The sequence below is a fragment of the Xenopus laevis genome, chromosome 5L (genome assembly GCF_017654675.1).
Source record: "Xenopus laevis strain J_2021 chromosome 5L, Xenopus_laevis_v10.1, whole genome shotgun sequence".
In the NCBI taxonomy this organism is placed as follows: Eukaryota; Metazoa; Chordata; class Amphibia; order Anura; family Pipidae; genus Xenopus; species Xenopus laevis.
Window position 1 is genome coordinate 112,717,183 of NC_054379.1, and position 24,861 is coordinate 112,742,043.

General features: G+C 40.6%; 1 protein-coding gene and 5 non-coding genes across 8 annotated transcripts; all 6 read right to left on the minus strand.

Annotated features, from left to right (window-relative positions):
* Positions 1-8,786: 8,786 nt before the first annotated feature.
* Positions 8,787-21,302, minus strand: eif4a2.L (eukaryotic translation initiation factor 4A2 L homeolog). 3 transcript variants are annotated; one of them, XM_018261648.2, is made up of 11 exons: positions 21,151-21,301; positions 20,288-20,333; positions 20,075-20,207; positions 19,740-19,879; positions 16,088-16,256; positions 15,430-15,539; positions 13,587-13,730; positions 13,208-13,345; positions 12,907-12,996; positions 12,393-12,472; positions 8,787-9,402 (listed from the first exon to the last, which is right to left on the minus strand). In XM_018261648.2, exons 1-11 carry the CDS (start codon positions 21,177-21,179, stop codon positions 9,258-9,260), a joined length of 1,224 nt encoding a protein of 407 aa, XP_018117137.1. In that variant the 5' UTR covers positions 21,180-21,301; the 3' UTR covers positions 8,787-9,257. The 3 variants fall into 3 exon arrangements, with proteins under 3 accessions (XP_018117137.1, XP_018117138.1, XP_041419202.1); XM_041563268.1 differs by lacking the exon at positions 8,787-9,402 and adding an exon at positions 11,874-12,014 and having other exon boundaries at positions 21,151-21,302; XM_018261649.2 differs by lacking the exon at positions 20,288-20,333 and having other exon boundaries at positions 21,151-21,223.
* On the minus strand, positions 12,086-12,214 carry LOC121393989. Its single transcript, XR_005961449.1, has one exon. It is a non-coding gene; the product is annotated as a small nucleolar RNA SNORA63 (small nucleolar RNA).
* Positions 13,047-13,169, minus strand: LOC121393988. Its single transcript, XR_005961448.1, has one exon. It is a non-coding gene; the product is annotated as a small nucleolar RNA SNORA63 (small nucleolar RNA).
* On the minus strand, positions 13,807-13,983 carry LOC121394010. The gene has a single exon (XR_005961470.1). It is a non-coding gene; the product is annotated as a small nucleolar RNA SNORA81 (small nucleolar RNA).
* Positions 15,994-16,062, minus strand: LOC121394013. Its single transcript, XR_005961473.1, has one exon. It is a non-coding gene; the product is annotated as a small nucleolar RNA SNORD2 (small nucleolar RNA).
* On the minus strand, positions 19,954-20,023 carry LOC121394012. Its single transcript, XR_005961472.1, has one exon. It is a non-coding gene; the product is annotated as a small nucleolar RNA SNORD2 (small nucleolar RNA).
* Positions 21,303-24,861: the final 3,559 nt, after the last annotated feature.

A 24,861-nucleotide genomic window follows, 5' to 3' on the forward strand; every position in this document is an offset into this window, starting at 1 on the left:
ACAACCCCTAAGCTTAGCTTCTCAACAGCTGCTCGGAGCCCACTGAGCATGTGAGTGTCACAGACACTTTCCAAGATGGTGACCCCCCTGTGACAAGTTTGAAGCCATGGATCATTGCTGCTATTGAGAAGCTGCAATTTTAGACTGTGCAATAAGTTCAATATATGAAATATGGCATTTTTAGCCATATTCATTTTTAGGGTTTAGTTCTCCTTTAAGTCCCATCCCATTACTTTATTTTTTATGCCCCCAAGCTTTAAAATTAAGCTTTTAAATGGTTAATGGACTGGACATAAACCTTAGTTATAAGTAGGCAGCATATTTTGGCTTTTTTTATTAACCACTTATCTGCCACCAGTTGTAGAATTTACATTCTAAGGAAATTGAATTCTATAGAGATTTCAGGTTTTAGTTTTACTCAACAGGAAATGAGTGAAATGATTAGTGCATTTGACAGGTATTCTCAGCATTGCAAGGATTCATTGTTTATATTACAACTTACTTCTCAAACTCTAGTTCCTAAATGTATGGGGTTTTGTTACTGATGACTTTAGCCAGAGCATAGTTAAACCTATCATGAGCATATACGTCCAAGTAACTGTTAGCAATTCTTAGTGAAAAAATTGCATTCTTGACATTGATCTTTGGTGCTATTCCACCTCAGTTGGTCACCCCTTGATTTTCACCCCAATGATGTCACATTGTGCTCAAAAAGGGGGCTTAGGCTTGTGTGAACATATTGAAATGCAAGCCTTTTCACTACTACACAAAGCAAAGCCATATACTAGAGTCCTGCAGCGGGTCGGGTACCCGTGGGTTACCTGCAAAAAACCTGCGGGTTGCGGGTAGAAGTTCTGGGTGCGGGTATAGAAGCCGGTCGATCGTTTTGCAGCTCGGATCGGGGGTCTTCTCAATATCGGTTTTTACTCCTTTTTTCTGATCATGCCTACTTCTGATGATGTCACATCCAGTATACAATGACTGCACTTCCTGATTCTTGATGGTCAGCGGGTCGCAGGTCCGGGTTGCGGATAAGGTACTTGCGGGTCAGGTTCCAAAAAATGGACCCGTGCAGGACTCAAAGCAGTTCTGGCAACAGTGTAAATGTCCATTCAGCAAACACTTTTCTAACTGCCAAGAAAACTTGTCTGACATAGAAGTGTTAAAGTCAACCCGAAACTAACTTGGATGAAAATGTAACTCTAAGGGGTATGTTTATCAAAGAGTGAAGTTAATAGTGAAGTTCCGCCACTAGAGTGAAATTCCACCACTCTCCATTCATTTCTATGGGATTTTTATAGGCGTATTTATCAAAGGGTGAACTTTCACTTTCACCCATAGATAAATACGCCTTTCAAAATCCCATAGAAATGAATTGAGAGCTGCGGAATTTCACTCTAGTGGTGGAACTTCACTCTTTGATAAATTTACCCCTAAGTGTCTTTTTTTAGTATACAAGTCATTAAATAATTTCGCAACTTTTATCGTTATTTGTAAATGTGAAATCACTAGCGTCTCTCGGTCCTGGGGGGCTCTGACTTCTGCAACAATGTTGCTACACTGCTGATTAACTAGAAGTTACTTCTTCTCCAGCCAAGACAGGTCTGCTATTTTGTTAAAAAACTCAGAGCCAGAGAACGAAACAGGACAGAAAAATATTGCTTTGGTCTGCAATTACAACTTGAAAAGCACTGGAAACAGTTAAAAGCTGGCAACCTAAGCTTTCAAAATATGCTAGAATGAAATCCCAGAAAACCATACATTTTTGGAAAGAACACATTCATTAAAACCAAACTTTTACTCGTTATCAGTTTTTAATTTTTTTGAGAAGTCACCGCAAAGCTTAGACTTTACAGAAACTATTTTCCCAGAGGTCATTAGGAACCTTAACCTAAATATGAAAGTCAAGGGCTTTTTTTTTTTTTTTTGGAACAACCAGTCAGTCGATTGCTTTTAATGTCCAACTGCAGTTGACTTGAGAAAAAAAAAAGTGATTATCACTGATTGGTTGCTTTGATTTACTGCTCAGGTGCAAATTTGCTCACTCATTTATAAATGAGCTTTCTCTTGCCTAGATTGGGGGACACAGGCACCATGGGATGAAGATCCTGTTGCTTGGAGAAAGGACACTAAAAGGTTAAAGTGGCTCCTCCTCCTCCTGCTCTGGGCTTCATCCCCGCCTACCTCCTCAATCCTCAGTTTTCTTTAGTGTCCTCAGAAGGAGGATGGACACTTTGTGGCTGGGAGCAATGGTACAGATTTATTCAGTATCATGCCACTACTGGGGTCAGTGTTTCTCTTACAGAACCCCTCCAGCCAAGGACTTCTGATCTGAAGATGCTCTATAGCCTTCCCGCTCTACGGAGGCTGCAGGCTGGGGAGCTCCCCCCCCACACTACCCTGGGCACTGGTTCCCGCTCTCCAGAGGCTGCACCAGTAGCCACAACGGAGGGTATACCTTTTATTGAGCATTCCTGGCTGGCACAAGGAGGTAAGTTAATTCCCTCCTCCCTCCCCCATTACATGCTGCCTGTCAGAGTTCCATCTTAACCAGGACCTGGTGGTTCCTTCATTTTGTCCTGAACAAAAGACATTTGGAACAGTTACATACATAGATGTGGTTCGTCTCTCAGAACATACACCAGGGCTACCAAGAGTAGAAGGAAGCTAGACAACCTCTTGTCTTACCAGAAGGACAACGGAAAAGCCTTAAGGCATCTAAGGCCACCAATGCAAGATGGATTAGGTCAACAATCTTGAAGGCCTATGAGGTACGAGGTAAGGCCACACCTTTCCGGGTTCAGCTCATTCTACTTCTTCACTCAGCACTTCTTGGGTGGTTCACCTCCAGGCTTCAGCAGAACAGGTCTGTAGGGCTGCAGTGTGGTCATCCACACACACCTTTTACAAATTCTACAAGGTGCATACATTCACCTCAGCCGAAGTGAGCTTCTGCAGGCAAGTGTTGCAGGCGGTTATTCCCTGAACACTAGGGGTAAAAAGTCCCGCCCTCATGGGTAGCTTTGGGACGTCCCCATGGTGCCTGTGTCCCCCAATCTAGGCAAGAGAAAAATAGATTTTTGTACTTACCGTTAAATCCTTTTCTCTTGTCCTACATTGGGGGACACAGGCCTTCCCTCCCTGTATTAGTTCAAGTTAATGTTGATCAGTTAATATAATTTTTATTGTTCAAACAGCAGGTGGTTCATACCGTGCTTAGCTTGCATTGGGGAGGTGCTCCTTCTTTTCACATGGGCAATTGGTAGGGCTCGTCATCTCTTCTTCGGTCAGAAAACTGAGGATTGAGGAGGTAGGCGGGGATGAAGCCCGGAGGAGGAGGAGCCACTTTAACCTTTTAGTGTCCTTTCTCCAAGCAACAGGATCTTCATCCCATGGTGCCTGTGTCCCCCAATGTAGGACAAGAGAAAAGGATTTAACGGTAAGTACAAAAATCTATTTTTCAAATTTTAAAAGGTGGGAAAAAGTATGGACCCCTGAAAAAAACATATTTTTGGAAAGTACATATTCTGACTAATCCAAAATGGGTAAATGTCTTTGTATTCCAAGCTATCAAACTACAAAACTATTCTAAAAATCAGGCTGGTTGGCTGTCGTTGCAAAAGCTGTCTGTGCACAAGAAACACCCTAAAGGCCCCCCATACACGGGCTGATAAAAGCTGCCAACCGACCAATAGGCAGCTTATTGGCCCGTGTGTTTCATCAGTACAACCCAACTATTCAATGTTTCAGAAAATACAATTTTCACGTCTGTGATTTGCAACTGCGGTTTTCTCGAATCCTGTCTTCAGTTTTTGATAAATTCTGTCCTTAAGATCGGTGATGTCCGACTTCTGTGGTACCGAGGGCTGATAATGGAAGCAAGTGTTGACTATTCCCTTTTGTATAACACACCTATGTTATCACAAGAAATGTTAATGTGATACCCACATTTATGTTGCTGCTCACTTCAGGGGTATCACTCATGTGGGGAAAGTATATTAAAAGGGTTGTTCACCTTCCAACACTTTTTTTCAGTTCAGTTGGTTTCACCTGGAATGAATTTTTCCAATTATTTTCTTTTTGTAACAGTTTTTCTAATATTTGAAGTGTAAAGTTTCATTTTTTACTTTCTGAAGCAGCTCTGGGAGGAGGAGGGGGGTCACAACCCTGTAAACTAAATTGATTAGTTGATACATTTCTTATCTTTGTCCCTGCTGAGCAGAATCCCTGGGTTTCATTACAGGCAGCTGTTAGACTTGATACAATAGTTGCTAATACTCCAGAGATGCTGCTGAGAAATGGATCAACTAAATGTTGCAAAATTGTAACAGTTAAGAGTCTGCACCTGAATTACTGAGTTGCCAGACTCAAACACCAGAGACAGGTCTTTATTTCTGGGGAACAATCTGAAAACAATTGAACTGAACAAAGTACTTGGAGGATGAATAACCCCTTTAAAGGACAAGGAACGTCTAAAACAGAATAAAGGTGGCCATACACGGATAGATCCGCTCGTTTGGCGATGTCGCCAAACGAGCGGATCTCCCTCCGATATGCCCACCTTGAGGTGGGCAATATCGGGCTGATCCGATCGTGGGCCCAACGATCGGATCCTAGCGTTCACCAAACGGGCGGTCGGATCGCGGGACCGCATCAATGAACAGATGCGGCCGCGATCCGACGGGATTTTTAATCCCATCCGATCTCGATCTGGCCGACTTTCGGCCAGATCTCGATCGGGGAAGCCCGTCGGGGGCCCCCATACACGGGCCAATAAGCTGCCGACACGGTCTGTCGGCAGCTTTTATCGGCCCGTGTATGGCCACCTTTAGGCTAGAAATGCTGTATTTTGTATACTAAACATAAAAATTAACTTACTGCACCACAAACCTAATCAAACAAATGATTTATGCTTTCAAAGTTGGCCACAGGGGTCTGTCATCTTGTAACTTTGTTAAACATCTTTTCAAGACCCAAGACTATGCACATTCTCAGTGTGGTCTGGGCTGCTTAGGGTTTGTCATAAATTATCAAAACAACAGAAGTCAAATAATATCTGCCAGAAGCCGATACAGCAAGGCTGATTAATAATTAGAATATGCAGACTGCACGGAGTTCTGTGTTTTTATGTAATCTAATGTGGATTTTATAGTTTTTGTATTGTTTAATACAAACTTTCTCCAACTCTGCAGAACCAGTGGCTGCAGCAAACTAATCCTCCAAATAGAATCCTAGTTTATCTGTTTAAATCTGGCTCCATGATCTTTGTCCCTGCTGCTGGCGTTGGAAACAGTAAAGGGGATGTAAAGGCAAAAATAAAATCCAATACAAATCTCTACACAGTCGCCGACTGCTCTACAGGGAAACAAAGCTGCTGGAGTTATGAAAGGCTGGGAAGTAAGGCGGGGGCTCCCCCTGCTGTTCATAAGTATGATTGTTTCCCTGATCAGCAGGGACCATCTGACAATTCCTATCCACAGAAGTATATTGAAGATAGATTTCTTTTTCATTAAAGAAAGTAAAAATTTGATTTTATTTTTTTGCCTTTACATGCCCTTTAAGGTAAGGCAAACCTTTAAATCCATATGCCTCTTATGCAACCTCCAGTACATGATTAAACGATTTTCCAAATGTTACTAAAACCCCCACCAGGTTCACCTCACACAGGCAGAGTATGACACACACAAGCAGGGTAGGAGACCTACCAGGACCACTTCTATACTATGTACAGTACAATGCCAGTGCTACAGTCTGTCTGTTATGTCATCAGTGCAGGGTCTTTCCAGTGTGAATAATGCAGGGTTTTCACAGCTTGAATATTCAATGAAGGGGCAGTTGAACTCAGTTCTGATACCTAAAGGTAAGCAATCAAAGCAGCCAGACTTAAATGAAGGGCCACAGGCCAGATGCATAAAGCACTGCCCAAAGGTGATTTAAATTGTTATAAGAAACCGAGGTGCCAGAATGAAATGTAGAATGACTCACCAAACAGTGAAAGTGGTCCGGGTGCACCAGCCTAGCATGACCGCCATCAGAAATCGCAGGGCCCCATACGACAAAATTTCCTGGGCCTGGTGGACCTCATAAAAAACATTTGTGGCCAAGCCCCCCCCCCCATTTAAAAATATTGGTGGCTAGGAACCCACATGAGAAAAAAAAATTGGTGGCCAGGCCCCCCCCATATTATAAGAAAATAGGTGGCCAGGGCCCCTTAAACGTCCATGCCTTCCCAAAGTCAGCAGCTGTCAGAAAGACGGGGGCCCGGCTAATCAAGTAAGTGTGGGGTGGCCGGGCCCCCTTACCCTCGGGGCCCCCTACAACTCTCCCCCCTGTCAGCGGCCCTGAGCCTCAGACCCCCAGCTTTAGGGAGCAGTACAGCAAAGTATATGGAAGCAGAGCTGACCGGCACTCAAACGGATCTACAGGACCAAAGGAATTCAGTTAAAAATACGTGTTTCGCACCCCTACAGGGCACTTAGTCATGGCTAAGTGCCCTGTAGGGGTGTGAAACGCGTAGGGTAGATGGAGATGCAGATATATTTTTAACTTTTCTACAAATAAAATCACTTTTTAACTGAATTCCTTTGGTCCTATGGATCCGTTTGAGTGCCGGTCAGCTGCTTCCATATCCTTTACTGCCTAAAGGTGGCCATACACAGAGATCTGCTGGTTTGGCAAAATCGCCAAATGAGTTGATCTCTGTGTATATCCACCTTTAGGTGGGTGATCTCGGGCTGATCCGATCAGGGGCCCTAGGACCCAATGAAAGGAATACGGGCAGGCAGATCATGGGACCACATCAACGAAACAGATGCAGAATTTTTTTTCCCTACCCAATCGACATCTGTCAAATTTGCAGGCAAATATTTATCAATGACACCCATCGGAGGGTCCCACACATGGGCCAACACTCTGTCTGTTGGCAGCTTTCATCACACTGTGTATGGCCACCTTTAGAGTATTTATATACACATCAACTAGTGTGGTGCCTGTGGGGAGGGGGGAGAGAGAAAAAAAAATACTAGGATTGAGAACAGTAAAGAAGGTTTGCAGCTATAACTACATCTCCCCATCAATCTATACTCTTATATAGATAAAGAGATACAACAGGAGCAGCCTGTACTAAACATCATTAGTGTATTTGAAAGTTAAACCCTTCCCTTTGTGATTTTCCTAATTTATTTATAAGGTTAAATGTATTGCTATAGCGGTCATTTACTACAATCCAGAGACACTGCTCGATATCCCCCTTTTTAGTTTTACCCACCCCTTTAAGCCTGCTGGAGGTGCAGCAAATTCCCCCTTGTTCAATAGTTGCACAGGGAATTGTTCTGTAAAGTCTCTTACTGTTGTAATCAACAGAAGTATTCCTCATCTCAGCTAGGCAGGGAAACAAGCTGCTCCAGTGCAAAAAAAAATATTAAAAACCCCCTATAAATCAGCATTGGATCCTGCAGGGCAGATAATTAGCTTATCAGTGCCTAGAAAAGCAGAACAGTTGCTGCAGTTTCCCTCTGAAGCCAGTTTGGGGTTTATACAATACCAGACCTATGCATTTGAAAAAAAAAAAAAAACAGATGAAGTTTCAGTATAAGCAAAGTTTAGTCTTGTGTAGCAGGTTCAAGCTGGTCATGGGTCTGTGTTTGGGAAATGCCCCTAAAGCTGGAGATCCAGTATTTAAGGCAAGGTGATGTTGCACATGTGCAAAGGTAAGTCACAGCCGTTTCTAGCATTTGCCATAAAGGGAGACCATTTCCCACATCCCCATATGCTGGATATAAGTCTGTGGCACAGCCGTATCAGGCATGGTAAATAACCTACCTCCAGGCAACAAATGCCTTTTCATTTACATTGGAGTAGACCCATTTACACATGTGGTGAGCAGCACTAGTGTGGAAAAGTGGGGAAGATAATATTGGACCCCCATTTTACACACAATTCAAATGAAATGCATTCATGGGTTTGCATGCAACTGATTTACCCTTATACTATTGCCCTCAGTAATGTTCCACCACCCCAAATGAAATGTATGACAGAGGGCCTGTGTAAAAATGAATGTCACCTATTAGTCATGATTTTATGATGGTTTGTTTAAATTACTTATTTGCACTGCAAGTAATTTGCTCTAAAATATAAGATTTAATTCCTGAACCGGCAAGTGTATTTTTTAGTTGTAATATTGGTGTGTAAGCGTCATCTCACGTCATTTAGACTGGTCATGTGCTTTCATAAAGAGCCAGCACCTTTAGGATGGAACTGCTTTGACAGGCTGTTTCTCCTACTCAATGTAACTGAATGTGGGACCTGGATTTTACCATAGAGTGTTGTTCTTATACCTACCAGGCAGCTGTTAAATCTTGTGTTAAAGAGCTGCTTTGTTACCTTCCCATTGTTCTGTTAGACTGCTGGGGTTGAGGAAATTGAAGGGGGTAATATCACCACAACTTGCAGTGCAGCAGTAAAGAGCGGCTGAAGTGTATCAGAGCACAAGTCACATGACTGGTGCAGCTGGGAAACTGACTGTCTAGCCCCGTCAGATTTCAAAAAAAAAAGTAAACTGGTATCTCTAGCAATGGAGAAAGTAACCTTAATTTGCAAGAATGCAAGTAAAGACAGAGGGTGGTGGGGATAAGTTAGTCGAGAAAGCCTATATAAGACACTGCACTACTGAGCAGAAAAATGTAGACCTTTCTATAATGTAACAGCCCACAGTAAATAAACCTCATTGAGACATGTGCAATAGCAACTTTACAACTGAGCCAAGTGATTACTGGAGTTTCAGGGTCTCACGTCAACACATTACTTTATTGAATAAATACAAAAAAAGTATAGTCCTTTCAATTTAGTAAAGTCTAAATCTGAAATGTACAATAAAGGTATATACGATAGTTTAACATAATTGGCTGACTTTATACAGCACTTATATCTTTTAGTCCATAAGTAAGTTATTAAATGATAAAGAACATCTAACACAACCACTTCTACTGAACTAGGAAATAAATGTCTAATTAAAAGAAAATGTAAAGACCCCATAGCTTTACAATCCACCCCAACAGTCTCAATTCTGGAGAGAGAAAAAAGCCTAACAGCCTTTCTTCCAGAGCATATGACTGCCGTCACTTTGCTTCTCAAAGTTTGTTTTCTGATCCGTAATGGAGCATTGAGACCAGATTCAATGTTTGCAAAGAAAGCACAATGCACGTTGTGATTCGCCTATTCAGCAACAGCGAGCACTGCATTCAATCGCCTCCCATGGATCAAATAAGGTCTGCCACATTCATGGGCATCTCCTCCACTGTAGTATTGTAGAAAGTCTCAATATCACGGAGAATCCGTTTGTCCTCTTCTGTAACAAAGTTAATTGCCACACCTTTCCTGCCAAACCGACCTCCACGGCCAATCCTGTAGAGAGTCAAGAGAAACATCAGTAAGCCATGGCTCTCAGCAAGATACATTGCTCTTGTAAAAAGAAATACTATATTCTGTGCATGAGCATGTACATAATGGTTAAAGGATGAGTAAAGTCTTCCACTTGGGGTGCCAAATGTTAGGCACCCCAAAGTGAATTTACCTGAAACACTGGACCAGTGCTCCTATCAGCAGAAAACTGCACCAGCCTGGGGATATACCAGATTCCAGGGAGCACCACAGAGTCATCCTCTTCCAGCTTCTTCTCACAGCTGTGCATTAGAGTGAAAAGCTGAACTTTAACTAAAAAGTTGGCTATTTCATTCTGCTGCGCATGAGTCTGCCCCAGGAAATTTGAAGAAAGCCAGAAGAGCTCTGTGGTGCTCACTGGAATAACTCTGGGCCAGTGCAGAAAACCAATAGGAGCACTGGCCAAGGGTTTCAGGTAAATAAATACTCACTTGGGGGTGCCAAGTACCCCCAAGTGTCTAAGAGCTTCACAAGGGGCAACAAATTCTCACCAAAGAGATCATTTAGGATAGCTACATAATTGTGTACTCGTGATAATTTTGCTTTATAACAACCCCAATTGCCTACCCCCCCCCATATCAGTCCCAAATTTCCTATAGAGAACATTAGCTACTTCACAATTCTTCCCACTGCAAAATCTCATCACCCTAAATCTAGATTGAGCTATTCATGCACCTTCCTATCTCCGCAGGACAACACTACAGAGAAGAGATGCTAAAGGAGTTGGGATGTTTTGTTATTTGGTTGCCCAGGGGGAGCTCAGCAAGACCAGGAAGTGCAGAGATGCTCCTCCTACCCAGGTGATTGAAAGTAAATGGAGTTGTGGAAACTCCTTATGCAGCCCAGCAAGTTAAATTCTTGAAGAGCACCCTATACTAATGTCAGCCTTGCTTAGAATATTTCATTTATTGGCTTAGTTCAACTCTACCCCCTCCCTTTGACTGTTCAGGCTTTTAGATAAACTGGTTCTTGTGCTACATCCTGCACAATGGCCACCCAAATATTAGCAGCTTCAGTTTTCCCTGTATGCCCAGTTTAGATCAAGAAATCAGGCATTTCCAGACGACAATAGGCAAAATGTTCAGCACAAGCCCCATTGGTTGAGTCCCTGTTAATACAGGGAATATTCTGCTCCATTTGAAATCATGAACAGTGAAGATCTATAGGTAGCTCCAATAACAGGGTTATTTTGAAAATAATTATTTTTAGCATCATGTAAAAGCAACACCATATATTGCTTTTAATTGTTTACAAAATTAGGGTTCTCATTTACCCTAAGCCCTTTAAAAATGCATATAGCAAGTCTGTTCCTAAGCTTCAGCACCAGATCATGGGCTGTGAATCTGCAGAAAATATGGGGGGCTACTGGACAAAAGCTAGAAATGCTACACCTTTATTCTACTTTAACTTCACATGGTCACGGAACCTCAAAACATGATTTTATATCTGTGACTTAGAGCTGTAAAGGCTATGCACTCTTACCATAAACATTTCACTGTAGTGTATAGCTTGTAACAACCAAGACAGGCTAACATACAAATACAGACCTGCAGTCGAGTTTCAAGTCCCTTTAAAACACAGCTACTACACTACATGTTTGTAGCGTTTCTTATTTGTAAAGTATATACACAACAAAACCCCATTTTAGTTTCAGGGGTCAAGAATTTTATACAGTGCAGGAAAATATAAAATCAAGAAAATGCATTATATTTGTCAGCCACAATATAGTGGTGAATTACAACGGTGTAATCCACTGTGGAATGTGGGTCTTTATATACCAAAGGACTTTTTTCCGTCTGGTATGAGGAACCATCATGAAAGTGTTTAAGTCTTTGGAAAATGAGCTTAGTTTGTCAGCTTACAAAAAAGAATGGTCATTGCTGCATTCAGCCATCTTTTTTAGCTCATCTAATAGAGCTTTATATGATGCACACTTGTAATTCACCTGAAGCCTATTTCAGGCAAGCATAACTTTGTCCCTTAAAAGCACACACAGCTACTAGGTTTGTAGAGTTTTGTAAAATGTACACAACAGAACCCCATTTTAGTTTCAGGGGGACAAGAATTGTGTACAGTGCAGGAAAACATAAAATCAAGGAAATGCATTATATATTGGTGGGATGCAAGAATGCAGCAAATGTAAAATTTAAGTTTACACGTAGCCCTATGGCTTCATCAAAACCACCTCAATCTGTAAAACCAGTTCTCTTTATGCAATACAGTAACACTGTGGGAGAACTCCATGGAATGATATGTTTTGAATGTGCAAACGTGTTTTAAGTATATACAAATGAGCCATAAAGTGCTAGCTGGATTTCTCAAGTGTTTTAATATAAATGCATCAGTCAATGTGCCATTCTGATAAAAGGCCAAGGCATTAATACCTTCAGGAACGGTGCTTGAAGTGCACACTGTCAAATAAGCAAAATGTTTACCTTTACAAAGATTTGATCCATGTTCCACTGGCTGCCATCAGACCACGACCGGAAGTGTGTGTTCTCTGATCAAGAGAAAGACGCCACTTCCATAGGCCCATTCTCAGCTGTGTCCGGGAGCAGCTGTATTCTGCTCCTTAACTATTTAAACATAAAATTGTTTATAAACATTTTGCAGATGACTTAATTTGACTGCCATTTGCATGGCTTGAATGTTTGAGACCAAGCGTCCCTGTCTGTTGGGGTAGGGTCAAAAGACAGGGATAGTAGGAAGCAATTTATTTTTTGCAGGGGGAACGACAACACAACACTGCACAGATGTATTGTAACTTAACCTGCAGCTTCCAGAAGACAAATTAACATTCCAAAGTAACCACAATGTAACTTTGGAAAGAAAGGGTATTGAATGCTTTGGCACCAGTTAATCATTGTGTTATAGGAAAGGGTGCTTAATTACTAGTTAGTTGAAACATTTGAGGCTAGTAAGACAGGAATTTCAAAGGCAAAATGGTAACTGACCTGTGAATGTAGTTTTCACGATTGGTAGGTAGGTCGTAATTTATAACCAGGGAAACTTGCTGCACATCTATGCCACGAGCCTGAGAATGGGGAGAAAACTTTTAAACTTACACCAGAGTGGTCTAAACTGGATTATAGATACAGATAACCAGTTCAAAAGCAATCACCAATAAACTACACCTATTTGTGGAGGATATTTGTCAGCCACAATATAGTGGTGAATTACAACGGTGTAATCCACTGTGGAATGTGGGTCTTTATATACCAAAGGACCTTTTTCCTGTCTGGTATGGGGAACCATCATGAAAGTGTTAAAGTCTTTGGAAAATGAGCTTCATTTCAACCAGCTTACACAAGAATGGTCATTGCTGCAACCACCATCTTTTTAGCTCATCTAATAGAGCTTTATATGATGCACACTTATGATTCACCTGAAGCTTATTTCAGGCAAGCATAAAACTTTTGTACAGGCTTTGAATTACATAAAAACACATTCAGTAGTGTTTACACCTACCAGCAAGTCTGTGGTGATTAACACTCTACTCGATCCAGAACGAAATTCCCTCATAATAACATCCCTCTCTTTCTGGTCCATGTCACCATGCTGTAAAAAAAGATTAAAATCCATCAATATATAAAGGACTACATACTTAATTGTTTGAGACCAAGCGTTCCTGTCTGCTATATGAACAGCCAGGAATAGAAGGAATCAACTTACTTTTAGCAGGGGGAACGACAACACAGCACTGCCCAGCTATATTGTAACTAATCCTGCATTTATAATCAGCAGCCATATCAAGTATTTAAAGTCTTACCAGAGCAGAGACTGTAAAGTCCCTTGAATGCATTTTCTCTGTAAGCCAGTCAACCTTTCTTCTTGTATTGAGGAAAATTACAGCCTGTGTAATTGTTAATGTCTCATACAAGTCACAGAGTGTGTCCAGCTTCCATTCCTGTAATGAAAAAAAATAGTCACTGCACACTTAAAAGAAACCCAAGTCTTAAATAATGTTGCACTTAAATTTGACTGCATGAATATTCAGAGAAGTCTATATAGGTCTAGATAAAAGCGTGTTTTGCCCATCCTTGCAAATTGTATTTAAAGTCTTTGTTACTGGATACACAAAACATTGAATAAACCCAAGGCTTACAGATCTAGCAGTGTTTTTAAAAAGATTCAAATCTGCCACTCACCTCTCGTTCAACATTAATGTAGAACTGTTTAATACCCTCCAGGGTTAACTCTTCTTTTTTGACCAAGATGCGAATTGGATCCCTCATGAATTTCTTTGTCACTTCCAACACATCTGTTGGCATTGTGGCAGAAAGCAGGACAACCTACATAAAAAAAAAAAAATCAGATTACATACCTGCACTAAAGACAAAAAGCTAACAAAAAATGCAATTTTAATAAATCTGTAGCACTCAATCTTTGGGACAAAGGATATTGAACATTCAGAAAGAGGTTCATCAGCATCCCAAAAAAAAAGTGTCCATATTCTACTTCCTGTAGTTACTCTGCTAGCATCACTGCAAGACCTAGAACAAATCCAAGAAGTGCAGTTATAGCAGAATGCTTGAACAGGAAGAATCACAATTAAACAAAATCCTCTGCATCAGGCATCTTGTTACTTTCAGCTAGTTTCAACCTACTTGCCAAGTCCCTCCACCTCTTAACATGTGGGATGCAAACTCAAACTGAACTTGCCTAGTTAATTTTAACTTCAGAAATTTGGCAGTGCACCAAAATAGAAGCAGTAGGAGTTTCCCTAAAACCAGCAACCCATATAGCCATCAGGTTTCCTGAACAGTATGGAGTGGGCCCCAAGACAAAATGAGTTTTCACATACAAGCCAACAAACTACTTTAAGGCACATTACTTCAGTATACAAGCCAATCCAAACTAATCAGCACACCTGCATCAAGAAAAAACTGCCAGGATGCTGCTGGTTTGGCTTCAATTTCAATTGATCGCCTTAGAAATTATCCTGGCATACCATCTGTATGAACATTTTAACTGGTCTTCATTTATCGCTTTTCATTTGCTCAGTAGACTCCCAGTAGTAATTCAAGCAGCAGTAATTCAAGCAGCAGTCTGGTAAGTGTCCCTGAACCTAGCAACAGGCAATGATATGAATTAGACAGATTCAAGATGCCCAGACGTTTTAGTCGAGCCCCCATCTGCTTTCTAGTAACATGACCACCAAAGTCAGGTACCAGATATTGTGTTAAGGAGACGAGACAAATCTAAAAAAAAAATAAAAATCAACTGCTAAATTCCTCCACAGTTTAAACAAGTTTCAACAGACAGGTACTTTGGCAGTGACACCACTTAATAGGGCTGAATAAATATTGGATTTTTATGCAATACTCATATGTGTTGCTCCATGCTTTACAGGTGAACTTTAATTGTATCCGGAGCAGCTTTCATTTGCAGCACACGGATTAGTTTTATGGGGTGCTCCCTACAAATTGTTCTTTTTTGCAATTCTAGTCTGCAGACACTGCCCTTAACACATCTTTCTCCAATCTAGCCTCAGGTCTATTGTGTCCAGCAGGATTACAGGTAATAGCTTTGACAGAAATGCCTATAAAACTACAAAAAAGTTTTGCATAAACAGTGTTAAGTTTCATCAACCAAGCAGCGCTGGAAAAATCTGAATTACAAAAAAAAAAAAAAAAAAAAAAAAGTGTAGCATCTATGGGTTGCATTTTGGTAGACAATTTTCCAGTGTAGCAACTATAGCTCAAGTCTCCAAATAGACTGAGCACTTTTGCCTTGTTACACTTTTGCCTTGTTACACACAAGAATATTGCAAGTTTAGCCATGCACCATGATCCTCCACAAATAAATTGACCTGTTGGTTGTACAGATTACACTTCACAGGGAAAGTATTGTACACAGCCACCTTAAATATATACTACTCAGCAGAAGCATTTCTCTAGTACACAGGCCAATGGAATGTCATTCAAGTGAAAAGTCATTCATATAAAGGGGAATGGAATTCACTAGTTGCAGAAGCAGAGTAAAACCAACCTGAATGTTGGTGCTCAACTTCTGAAAAATTTCATAGATCTGATCCTTGAATCCACGACTCAGCATTTCATCTGCCTCGTCTAAAACAAACATCTTGATCCATTTGGGAGCTGTAAGACAAGGACCAAGTCATGCAAGCTATTTAAAAAAGAAAAATGCAAACATTACAAAAGGTGTTTAAAAAGAAAAAAATGCATCCAAAGAAGCAAATTTATGTTTGATACATGTTAATTCCAATAAATATTACTGCGTTTTATTCATTGAGAGGGATCTCTCAACTAAATCCCTCAGATTATTAAAACACTGCACAACCATTATCCTACCTCAGTGGAGAGTCTAGGAAACCCAACAATGTAACTTGCCAGTTTCCATAGAGTCCCAATTACTGTTTTTATTGATAAGACCAAAAAGGAGATACAATTCAAATATTCAGCTACAAAAGGTAATTTCAATGGTCCAAAAAAAAAAAAAAAAAAAAAAAATGAATGAAGCTGCTTCAAAGATACATTTTTCCCTTTAAACAAGGATTAAAGCGTGTGCCATTGCATACAGTAAAATTAGTTTGAGCGATCAGTTTTACAAGTTGTCATCAGGGCATTCAGTCCCGAAAGATGGTATAGCATCACTTCGCTCTGAAGATTATATTAAAGTGACTTACAAAGATATCTCCGATTTAACATGTCGAAAACTCGCCCGGGCGTTCCAACAACAATGTGAGGTGCCTCAGCCTGTAGCTTCTGCATCTCATTTCGAACGTTTGTGCCTCCAATGCAAGCATGACACGTTGCTCCCATATAGTCACCCAACGCCAAAATAACTTTCTGTATCTTTAGGAGAAAAAGCCAAACTTTAGTTTTGTTTCAGTGTGAACACATGGTTCATAAGTATGCAATATTGAAGACAACAGAGACCAAATGCATAAAGTGTGCCTTGCCAAATTGAATACCTTCCTTGAAACACTTATAGAAGGATGGCATCCTAGAATAGTTAGCAGCCTTAAGTCTAGATTCGAGGTAGGTATGCAAATGAGTGTCTTAAAGACAGGTCAGGTTCAATTGTCTGAATTGCAAAGGTGTTATGGCAGGCCAGTTTGCTACCAAAGAGAAACCAAAATGTTTGCCCGCCACCTGATTGATGTCTGCGTAGCCTAGCTGATAGAACTTCAATGGAAAAATTTGCATTTAATCAGTCTAAAGGATTTGTTCCAAGCAGTAAACAATGGTGCCTCTTCACAAATAGCATCTTAAAGTGTGTGTTTGCAGTGAATGCCACATGTAGCAAACATTCCAGTATGGACTATATGCACTGCTGCTTTAATATTACTGCACAAAGTGCAAAGAATAGATCCCTCAGCTGCTAGCTTTAGTTTTCATTGGAATTTTCTATGACCAGGGATGTAATTAAATGAGAATGTCACTTAGCAAAGCAGGACACAAGCAGGTCTGTCCATGACAGATTAAGAATGTAATGAAGCCAAGTTTGCTCCAGGTCTAATAACCTAAGACTTTTGTTAAAGGGAATATATACAACCACTACTAAAAATAAGGCTGAAAAGCAACCCCTCCTATTGTGAAGTGATTGATGGTATTTTGGTATTTTAAGTATGTGCTTTCCATAGAGGGTGGTGAATAGATTTGCTGGAAAGCATATCCCAGAAGCCATCACTTCACAATGGAATAAGGTTGGGGAGGGCTTGGATCACACCGCATCCGATGAAGAGCTACCTGCTCATTGGTCACTATGGGATATTTAAAACAGGAAAAAATTACATATCACTGCTTATTCTTTTGTGCACTGGCCAATAATCTTATAACCAATGTTTGGGTTAAAATTGGGTTGCAAACAAACTAGCACAAATTCCTATGGTGATGCATCTTAATGGGGTCCTCCAAAACAAATAAATCAAACCAAGCCTTTTTTCCCCCCGAAGGATAAAAGTTAAAAATTGCTGGTACAGAAATCTGTGCATGTGCTCACTCAGAGCATTGGAGAGATCTGAAAAGTATGATGGAAAACTTAGGTGGCATGATTCTATAATCACTGGGTAGTGATCAACAACTTGAGCCCCTTCCAGGGATTTCAGATTTTTTTTAGCCTGTTCAGGATTTGTAAAGTTTAAATTGCTATTAATAGTATATTTTCTGTATTAGTGTTTTCTGATACAAAATGTAGCAGAATGACTGAGTCAAACAGGAAACTTAAGATACAGATTAAAGACTACATTTAAAAAACATGGAATTAAGATTTTCATTTCCTTTCATTACACAGGAAAAACATTTACGTGCAGGAGACCTTTAAAGGGAAACTCACATTCAGTAATTTATGCATTAAGAGATTTCATGAATGTTGTGATCAGATGTGCATTACTTTTCTTCTAGCATACAATTTCATGCAATGTATTAAGAGAAACTGGTTGTTTTTGAAAGTTAGCATATGCACCAAGATTGAAATGTTAGCTATGCCACAGGAACTTACAGCTATGCTACACTATGTAGCATTTTTGGTGTAAGGACGGAGAACTACCCCCCTCCCCAATACATTTGTCCATAGGCCATTTGACTATGTAGAAAATGGTGCACAAATAGTTTGTAAGGGGCATTTTAAATCAATCCTTTCTGAAAACAGTTGCCGGCTTCATTTTTCTTTAATATTACAGTAAAAACGGTCATTGGAAGCTCTTTTAATGTTTGATCCCCTTCAGCCCAAAGGCTTCAGGTTATAGCTCCATGTGCTCCAAAGGGAACAGTTAAAATACAAGCAGTTACTGCAAAGGGGTGAACACTTTATATTCTCTACACGATGCTCATTAGTGTCAATAATTCAGCATCTTGACACTTCTAGATAGAGTATATGGACTGTTGGAATTTACCACTTATCCCATGAATTCCTTACAGGCTTTTCATATCCGTGCTGAACACTTAAGAGAATCTAAGGTTTAGTCATTTAACAGTGAAGCTACTCCATACTTGGCCCTTAAGCAGTAAATTTAATTATAGTAGTCAAAGTAAAGATCTGCACAGATCTTAAAGCCATTGTCTTTGAACAGTTCAAATAGAACAAGTGTCAATTTGGATGGCAACTTGCATCCTTTTTCACTGGATTCCTAGTCATGTTCTAGGCCCCAATTATAGAAGCCATGTGCAGCACACAGCAACCTTACTTCAACATAAATAGAAATTAAACATCATGCTTCTTTAAACAAAAACTATACCCCCCAAAAATGAATATTTAAGCAACAGTTATCAAATTGTGGCATATTAAAAAAATCTTACCAAACTGGTATATATTTAAGTAAATATTGTCCTTTTACATTTGCCTTGAACCACCATTTTGTGATGGGTTGTGTGCTGCCTCAGAGATCCTGACCAGAAATACTACAACTCAAAGTGTGGAAGTAAGAGAACTGTCAATATATCCATAAAACAAGGACTTGATACAGCAGTGTGAGGTACGTTTACTTAAGAATGCTAAAATGCATTAGTGCAATGAATAGAAGCCAATCAGCAGTCATATCTGAAGTTCTGCTTCATTATGAAACCAATTGGTTGCTATGTGTAAATGCACATCTCAAAAAGTTAGGTTACAGCTAATAGGTAATGCAGTACCCTCACTAACCATTTGAGTTCTTTGATAGAAGGCAGTTATCTTCCTGTAGAAATCCATACATTAAAATACTTTGAAAACATCATGAAGTGACCCATATTCATTCAGAACATTAAAGAAATGTTCCAAGTCTTACTGCAAAGGTCACAAGTGCTATTTCTTACAGCCACGTCAGTACCTTAGAAAGCAATCCTGATTTAGTCAACTAAGCCTTTTGGAACAGTCTGCTAGTGTTGGCAACTGCAGCCTTTCGAACATTTGTGAAGCTAGAGGCACGTCTACCATGATCAGTCCTTTATGGCAATAAGATCTGGAAGGGCCTAATAAAATGAAAGCCAATTTGGTACTAAATCTGGTCACATTCTGGAAAGAAACTGACCTGCCATAGTGAAGTTATTTACTAGTATGTAGCCACAAGCCCATACATCTACTCTTGCAACAGTTAATCTTTACTGTAATAGACAAAAATGAGTTGAATGCAGTATTTGGCACTGTTGGAGAAAATCTGTAGAAATTCATCTGAAACTGCTCTTTTGGTTTAGCTTTTAAAGCTTCCCTGCCATAACATTTATGCACCACTAGCTACATTGGTTATAGAAACTGGGCATAGCTAGTTTTCCCTTTATATATCAGTATTGTATCAAGTGTTCACCTGTGTTTAGTTATGGAAACTGAAACCTGTGCAGCACATACTAGCCTATCAATACCTGTTGAGCGAGTTCTCTTGTAGGGGCCAATACTAGAGCTTGGGTCTCCTTGAGATCAATCTCCAGCTGCTGCAGGATGGAAATAGCAAATGTGGCTGTCTTGCCAGTACCTGACTGAGCTTGAGCAATCACATCATACCCTAAAAAGAGTAGGATACACATTCAATGTTCCCACATTCTACTTTGGCACTCAACTATCATTTACATATTATACAAGCGATCAGCAAAACAAATACTCTTCACATCAACTCAGTCCCGAAAGATGGTATGCCATCATGTCACTTGCATTAAACAAAGCTATGCATTCTAGCCACTCAGACTATAGCTTTCCTTACCTTTGATACATGGAATGATTGCCCTTTGTTGTATCGCCGACGGCTTTTCAAAACCATAAGCGTAAATGCCTCTCAGAAGAGATTCTTTAAGATTCATGTCATCAAAATTGTCAACAATTTCATTCCAGTTGCTCTGTGAGAGGGAAGTTCAGAAGTTATTTTTATGAGACAGAAGTGGCGTTTGACAGAAAGATAAGCTGGCATTAAGCTCACCTCAATGACACCATCGGGGTCCATGCCTTCAGGGCCGCCATGGTCTCTTGAGGAGGGGAAAAAAAACACACTTCAAGTCACATGATTTCACTGAAGGAAAACCTACAACTACTCAGCTATACAAGCTATAAGTATACAAGCCACGTGGCCTGCAGCAGACAATAGGTCTAATAGTTATAATCCACCCTGTCTTTAACAGGAACACCTGGAACCTGCAGTTACTATAGATTCCTGCTTATTGTAGTTTACTGGTCACTTGTGACCACCGTAGTGTGTAAACGATTACGTACATATACACAATGTTGCCACAAAATCGACAGAAGTGCTGACAGATTAACAGATACGGAGGAGGAGGTTTGCCAGCCAGATAATAAAATCATCTCTTAAAGTAAACTGCTCAGAAGCACACTGCCAAGCCCCGCACTATTTCTCTGTCGCCATGTTCAGCCGGCGCCATGTTGCCCCCCCCCTGCGGCGGAGAACCACAGCCCTAAAGTGAAGCCAGAGCTTCGGCTGGAAGATAGTGCGTAGGTAGACAGCCGAGCCAGCGGCATATTACAACTGACCCAACACCGCTTTCTCACGGCAGACTGAGGATATAGTATAACATCACCCCGGTTGCGACCCACTCCAGTCATTTCGACTATTTGCTAGTTTAAATAGAAGCCCCACTGCATTTAACACGAGTCAGAGAATTCACAGAAATCTATAAAAAAAAAAGTCTGCGTGTAAAATTAAACTAAAAAAAGGTGACAAGCAAGCCCAGAGAAACAAATATCCCCCTAATATTAATCATCTCTAGTTTGTCAACTCTTTCCAGGTTACCTAAGCCATTCAATCAAATAAGTTGCGCCAAAATTTACCTAGTATAATCCTCAGAACCACCTGACATGATCCGCAACACACTTCAGAGCTCAACTGAAAAGGACTTAGAAGCGCTGACTCTTTCAATTTATAGAACCGGGACTATATTCTTCACCGCGGACGAACACCTGAAAAAGATGTTTACAGAGAAACGCGCGTCATCCACCTGCTCTTCCAGAATTACAACCCAGAAAACGCTATCTCCTCTATATATTTATATTCGTGTGACGATATTTTTTTTTTCTCTTCTGTTATTTTGTGGTACGGGTACTATTTTTTCTCGATCATTCGCCCATGCTATCCGCGGAAAGATATTGCAGCAAATTGTAAAGGGTGTCGAATTGATACGGTACGGGGTTTCCAGAACAGCCCCTGCCCTGGGAGCTTCGTAAGACCTCCTCCCTTGCGGTCATTGAGTGACGTGCTGTATGCTGACGTGATGCGGTGGGTTAGCTGAGAAGTTCGCCATTGCAGCAGCTGCTTTAGTGTTGAAGTTGCGCCGTTATAATTCAAAGTGTGTTTGCTAAAGCGACGTATCGTAATGTGTGGAAACTGCGCAAAGCATGGCAGTCCCAGCCTAATGCTGATATAATTAGGCCTATTTTATGTTCGTGAATAACTAAAAGCACGCGTTGTTGCACTCAGATTCCATTTTCACTTGAACATTAGAAATATTTACACACGGTTATTAGATTTACTGCAACAAACATCTGATTTGGGTTACATAGTTATTTGGTCTGTTGTTACTGATGGCTTCTGCATGACTCCTTTAATAAAAGCAATTGTATTCCTGCAGTAGAATACTTGTTTCATCTTTAAAAGGTTTGCAGTTCTATTACTATGAGTAATATGAACAGAAACTGCACTGGCTAATGTTAATGTGAGCTCCTTTTATACTGATGCTATTATTAAAGGAAAACTATACCCCCAAAATGAATAATTAAGCAACAGATTGTTTGGGGGGTATAGTTTTCCTTTAACACTGTGAGCAGGGCCGCCATTAGAAGTCACGGTGCCCCATACAACAATATTTTAGGGGCCCCACCCCACCCACACCACAGACCACCCAGACATCAGGGCTAAAAAAGTTAACCCCCCCCCCACACACACGTTATAAAAAGCTATTGATGGTCAGGGCCCTATTATAAGTAAAGAAAAACTGGGGCTCCAGGGCCCCCCATAAAAGTTTTTTTTCCAAATAAATTGGTGCTCAGGGCCCCCTTACAAGTAGGGTTGCCACCTTTTCTGGAAAAAAAATACCGGCCATCATGTATTTTTATGGTTTTTCCCTATTAATAACGTTGTCACCAAGCAGCATTTTTACTGGCCAGGCTGGTAAAACACTGGCCAGGTGGCAACCCTACTTACAAGTTAGAAAAAATTGGGGCCCCAGAGAATATTTTTTAAAAAAAAAAACATTGGCGCCAGGGCCCCCCTTACAAGTTAAAAATCAAATTGAGGCCCCACAGAATACTTTCTAAAAAAAACCTATAGAGTACTAAAATAATACATTGGTGGCCAGGGGATTCAAAAAAATGAAAAAATACACATTGGTGTTCAGTAGTATTGAACTCATGACCTCATTACTTCAACTTTGCCTCCTTTCATGACTTCAGGTCATTTCGCCACTTCAGGACTTCAATTTTGGCTATTTCCGTGACTTCGGGTTTTTTTGCCGATTCACGACTTCAATTTTGGTTGTTTTCGTGACTTCGGGTCTTTTCGCTGCTTCGCAACTTCAATTTTGGCTGTTTTAGTGACTTCGGGTCTTTTCGTCACTCCAGGACTTCAATTTCGGGTGTTTTTGTGACTTCAGCTCTTTTCGCCACTTCGGCGGTTTGGGACTTTGGAAGGGTTTGGCGCTGTCAAGGCTCCACTGAGCCCTTTATCAAGCCTAGTGTTCACCTATAACCACAGTGTTTTATAGAGTGTAACAATGGGAGTGATTTGAAACTCCTCCTCTTCACAGCCACCCTAAGAGTTAACTACAGACTGGTTTAAAATGTCAGAAAGTTTGTTTTAAAGGCAAAGTTCACCTTTGCATTAACTATTGATTTGTTATAGGTGGGCCTAGTCTTCCAAAAAAGCCTTCCATTTGGTGTTTTTTGAATTTTGTAAAGCTTTTGAATTGACTTCCTGTTCTGCCAATTTTAAACCTGCAGTTGAAAATGCAGTCTACACATGTAATGTCACAAGCATGGAATGTTTTATTTTTCTTCTCTGGAAAATTTTATTCTTAATAAAAATTTTAAGTTACAAAAAAAGAAAATGCAGTCTAGTTGTTCAGTGGCCATGACGTCCAAAAACTGATTGACCATGAGGTTTCAATTTTGTTGCCATTTTTTAAAATTATTTTTTAGCATATTTTCTATTCAGGGCCTAAATTCTTCATCTTCCATTAGATTCCAAAATTGCTTTCTGGTTGCTAGAGATAGCAACAGCAACAGGATATCCGTTTAAAGGGGAAGTCCCCCCCACTCAGTTTTTAACCTGTCTGCAAAATTTAAGACTAAAGCTAACTTGAATTGAACCGATCTGCCTCTTTGACTCCAAGGGAAAATCATTTTGTATTGCAGCTTAATGCTAATGTTCTTTAAATAGTCTTTAAGTAGCAAACACAAAATGAATCCCCTGAATAATAAATACTGGTATGTATAGAGTCCTCTTACCTTAATAGCTTGTCATGTTTGCCCTGGATCTTACTTATAGACTTTGTACAGATCATCAAAAAGTGCCTCTTTCCTCCATAGTACACGCATTTTTATCCTATGCCTAGTTTCAATTTCTTTACTAGTCTGACAACTCATGCGGAATGTTTTTATTTTCTATTATTGGCCTTATGCAAAAAAGAGATTGTGCTGGAATTTAGAAAGTAAAGAATGCAACATAGTTCTGCCAGACAGTGGCCTTAATGGCATATCTCCCTCCCTGACAAAGGGATGGTTTGCGCCCCCTTGAAATTTTGATACACAGGTGGTCACAATAAAAGAGGTAAACTCCCGCACTGCATTTAATTGAGTGTGTGTAGCTCCTTACAACCATTGTCGAACTGGGGGGCTTTGGTCCCACCAGGGCTACGATGCTAACCACCACCCTCACCCCCTTCATGAACTCCCACCCCTCCAACGTCCCATTGAATATCTTCTCTTTCCTCTTGAGCCCCTCAGATTTCAGCTGGGGGGGATGACACAGTAGCAATTGTATGTATAATACCCCAGAACTCACAACAGGATGGCACAGTGGCAATTCCACGTATCATAGCAGGATGGCACAGTGGCAATTTTATATAAAAAGAAGGCTGCTATCTTTAAATGGAGGCCCATGACACCTATTGTTCTTGGGGCTAGGAGTTGTTGACTGCAAGTGGGAAGGGTGGGGGTCTCTCTAGTTGGTTGTTTTCATCCCCCCCCCTTGACTCAAGGTGGATATGAGAGGGGAGAAGATTATAAGGTGAGTGTAACGAAAGGTATCTTAAAACCCAGAACAAACTCCAGGGTCCCAGTCTTGGCTCATGCTTCTGCCTATAACAACCGCCTTTCACTTTGGAAAGAGCCCAACGCTATTCGGAGGTCGCCAGGTCTTAAAGTGACAGGACCAAGGGGGGAGTTCTGGGCAGACAAGGAAACCGTAATGTATACAGGAAGAATGGCGAAAAGGGAGCGTAGTCAAAGGTCAGGGCGAGTTTGATACCAATCAGCCAGTGCAGTATA

Excerpts from the sequence above, each read along its gene's own strand:
- eif4a2.L (XM_018261648.2), bottom strand. The coding sequence starts at position 21,179 with ATGTCAGGTGGTTCTGAGGATTATACTAG. Across the intron at positions 20,208-20,287 it reads ACCCCGATGGTGTCATTGAG|AGCAACTGGAATGAAATTGT; the intron begins GTGAGCTTAATG and ends TCCCTCTCACAG. Across the intron at positions 19,880-20,074 it reads AATCATTCCATGTATCAAAG|GGTATGATGTGATTGCTCAA; the intron begins GTAAGGAAAGCT and ends TACTCTTTTTAG.